We start from the raw sequence: 2,393 nt of genomic DNA, 5'->3' as shown, positions 1-2,393 counted from the left end.
CAAATATAGCCTCTTGGTGGGGGCGGGGAGGGGATGGAAATCTCTTAGAAGAATTTGAAATCTTGTACGGATTCGGGAGTGCGGGTGTTGCACGGCCCGGGAGAAAGGACCGCGGAGACGGGGGCAGAGAATTTAGGAGAGATGCGCGGCTCTGGCTGACTGGAGGAAGGACTAGAGGTTTGCCACTTTTCGGGAAGCCCGAAGGTTGGTTTGTTATCAGACTGTTGTTTCTCCCCTTGTCCTCTTCTGGGTTACGCTAAATCCCTCAGCATTATTAAAGAAAACCGAAGCGTTGCCCACGTGTAGCTGGTGGCTTGCTTTTTTTTTTTTTTTTAAGGTAGTTTTCATCAAGAAACTGACAAAACTTCTTCCCTTCACCCGGAGGCTTTGAGGTTTGAAACTGAAATGGAGCTACTTTTCTCCCAAACACTACATGTTGTATAAGGGGAGGCAGGACGAAAACATCGTGTTTACTGATTTCGATACGACTCCCCGACGCTCGGCACCCACGAGGGATGCTTCACGGAGCTTGATGTGGAAAAGAGTTGGAGCGTGCTCAGAGACTTCGTCGTGTCCAGCAGCTTAATTGTTGACTTTTTTTTTTTTAAAGTGGATTCGTAGCATACTTTTGTGAATTAAATTTTGCCACCGTTTGTACAGAAGCCAAATGACACGTGTGTTTTGAAACACGGTTCCAAATATATCCATCCCTCAACCCGGATTCTCGCTAGGAAGAGCCGGAGGGAGGTCGTCAGTGTCTAAACAAATCTTATTTTACTGTTTTATGAACACTATCTGTTGCAGAAATGTTGCTGTAGATTGCTTTATAACGGTTCGGCAAGAAGGGAGATTTTCCAGCTTGCAGGACCCAGGAAACTGGATACTTAAAGTCACGTAAATGTTTTAACAGCATTGGAAAATGGGAGCTGCTACTAAGTTGGCGTTTGCTGTTTTTCTCATCTCTTGTTCTTCAGGTAAGTGAGTTTTCCTGGTTTTGTGGCTTTAAACGTAAGACTGAGGTCAGCACTTAAAAGCTTGAGGTAACTTTATCGTTTAGTATGAATGAGGAGAAATCGTTTTTCAGATGACGCGTGTTTGAGGATGGCAGTGACGGTAAAGGCAGAAGCTTTTTTTTCATCGTTATTCTTAAAAATGTATAACAGGAGCACTTCAAACGCGTGCAGCGCTTGGATTTCAGATCAATTGTGTGGAACAAATGGGGAGAGATAACCACCTAGTGTCACATACAGTAATCTGGCGATGCCATTATTAGTGTTTCATGGTGGTTTTTTTTAAATAAGAATAACCCAGCTGAAATACTCTTTAACTTCGATTAGATCTCTTATTCCCGACCATTCACTGGTGAATGGCGACCGTCATTAATGCTTCATTACTTTAGAATAGGTACTGCTCTGAAAGCATTAGCTCGTCCTTTAATGATGGGGAGGGGTGTGTGCATGTATAGATGTATGCACAGAATTAGGCTGAAAAGGCAGACTTTCAGTTTCTGAACGATCGTTTGTAACGCTTTGTATTTTGCTGCTCAGCCCGTCACTGCCTTGTAGTGCCAAAAAAACCCGCTCCTGTTGTTAAAACACCAGAAGTTGAGTTTCAAACGCCAGCTCTGAGTCCTGAGAAGGGAGCGGGGTGTGAGGACTTCCCCATGCTGCGTCAGGAGGAAAATTGTTATGGTAGCAACCAGTGGTTGGGGGAACTGTTGGTACATTTCTGCTTGCAGCTCCCTCCGTTTCACAAAAGACTATTCTGAGCTGTGTAACGGATCTGATATTAATTTACGTGGCAAGCCTGGCACTTTCTGCTTACACTTTGGATGTGTATATGGTCCTCTGTGTACGTTTAGATAGGCTTTTTAGCATCCTTGCACGCTGTGCAAAGGTGTACTTGTTTATCAGTCTGAAAGCTAGCAGACAAGTGCTCAGCTTTTCAGTGTAACCGGTGTAAGGGAGTAATGAGATCCATATAGCAATGCCTTTTAAAATTTCAGTGTTATAATGTACAGGATTTTGCTGAACAGGACGTTTTCTTGTGGTTAGTAAATGGATAGTCTAGTCTTATGTCTGTAGCAGTATTGATCAATTCCGTGTGCGCTAAATGTGCTGTGAAATGGCGAGCCCTGCCAGAAATAAACCAAAAAAAAAAAAAAATAAATCCTTTCCGTTTTAACCAGATAAATAACAGAGCAGGTTAAGGATAGATGGAGGTTTGGAGATTTTTTTTGTTAGGGTATACCATTTGTTCCTCTCTTGAAATAAACCACAATTTCTTCTGACAGTTTTGTCTTGCAGTTGAAGACGTGTCTTTCATCTTTTTCTAATACCTTATTTTTAAGTTACTCCAGCAACATTCCTTTTAATTCGGGAATATTTTCTGTA

At 42.5% G+C, this 2,393-nt stretch overlaps 1 protein-coding gene across 1 annotated transcript in view; it reads left to right on the top strand.

Annotated features, from left to right (window-relative positions):
- The first annotated feature begins 521 nt into the window (after positions 1–521).
- Positions 522–2,393, top strand: part of ACVR2A (activin A receptor, type IIA) — a 66,403-nt gene continuing 64,531 nt past the window's right edge. Inside the window, exon 1 of the mRNA XM_009709312.1 lies at positions 522–974. Within this exon, the coding sequence (XP_009707614.1) occupies positions 920–974 (55 nt within the window). The 5' untranslated portion in view covers positions 522–919. The remainder of the gene's footprint in view (positions 975–2,393) is intronic.

Source organism: Cariama cristata, unplaced genomic scaffold (assembly GCF_000690535.1).
Source record: "Cariama cristata isolate BGI_N322 unplaced genomic scaffold, ASM69053v1 scaffold3891, whole genome shotgun sequence".
Taxonomy (NCBI): domain Eukaryota; kingdom Metazoa; phylum Chordata; class Aves; order Cariamiformes; family Cariamidae; genus Cariama; species Cariama cristata.
This window is presented reverse-complemented; position numbering and strand designations above follow the sequence as displayed.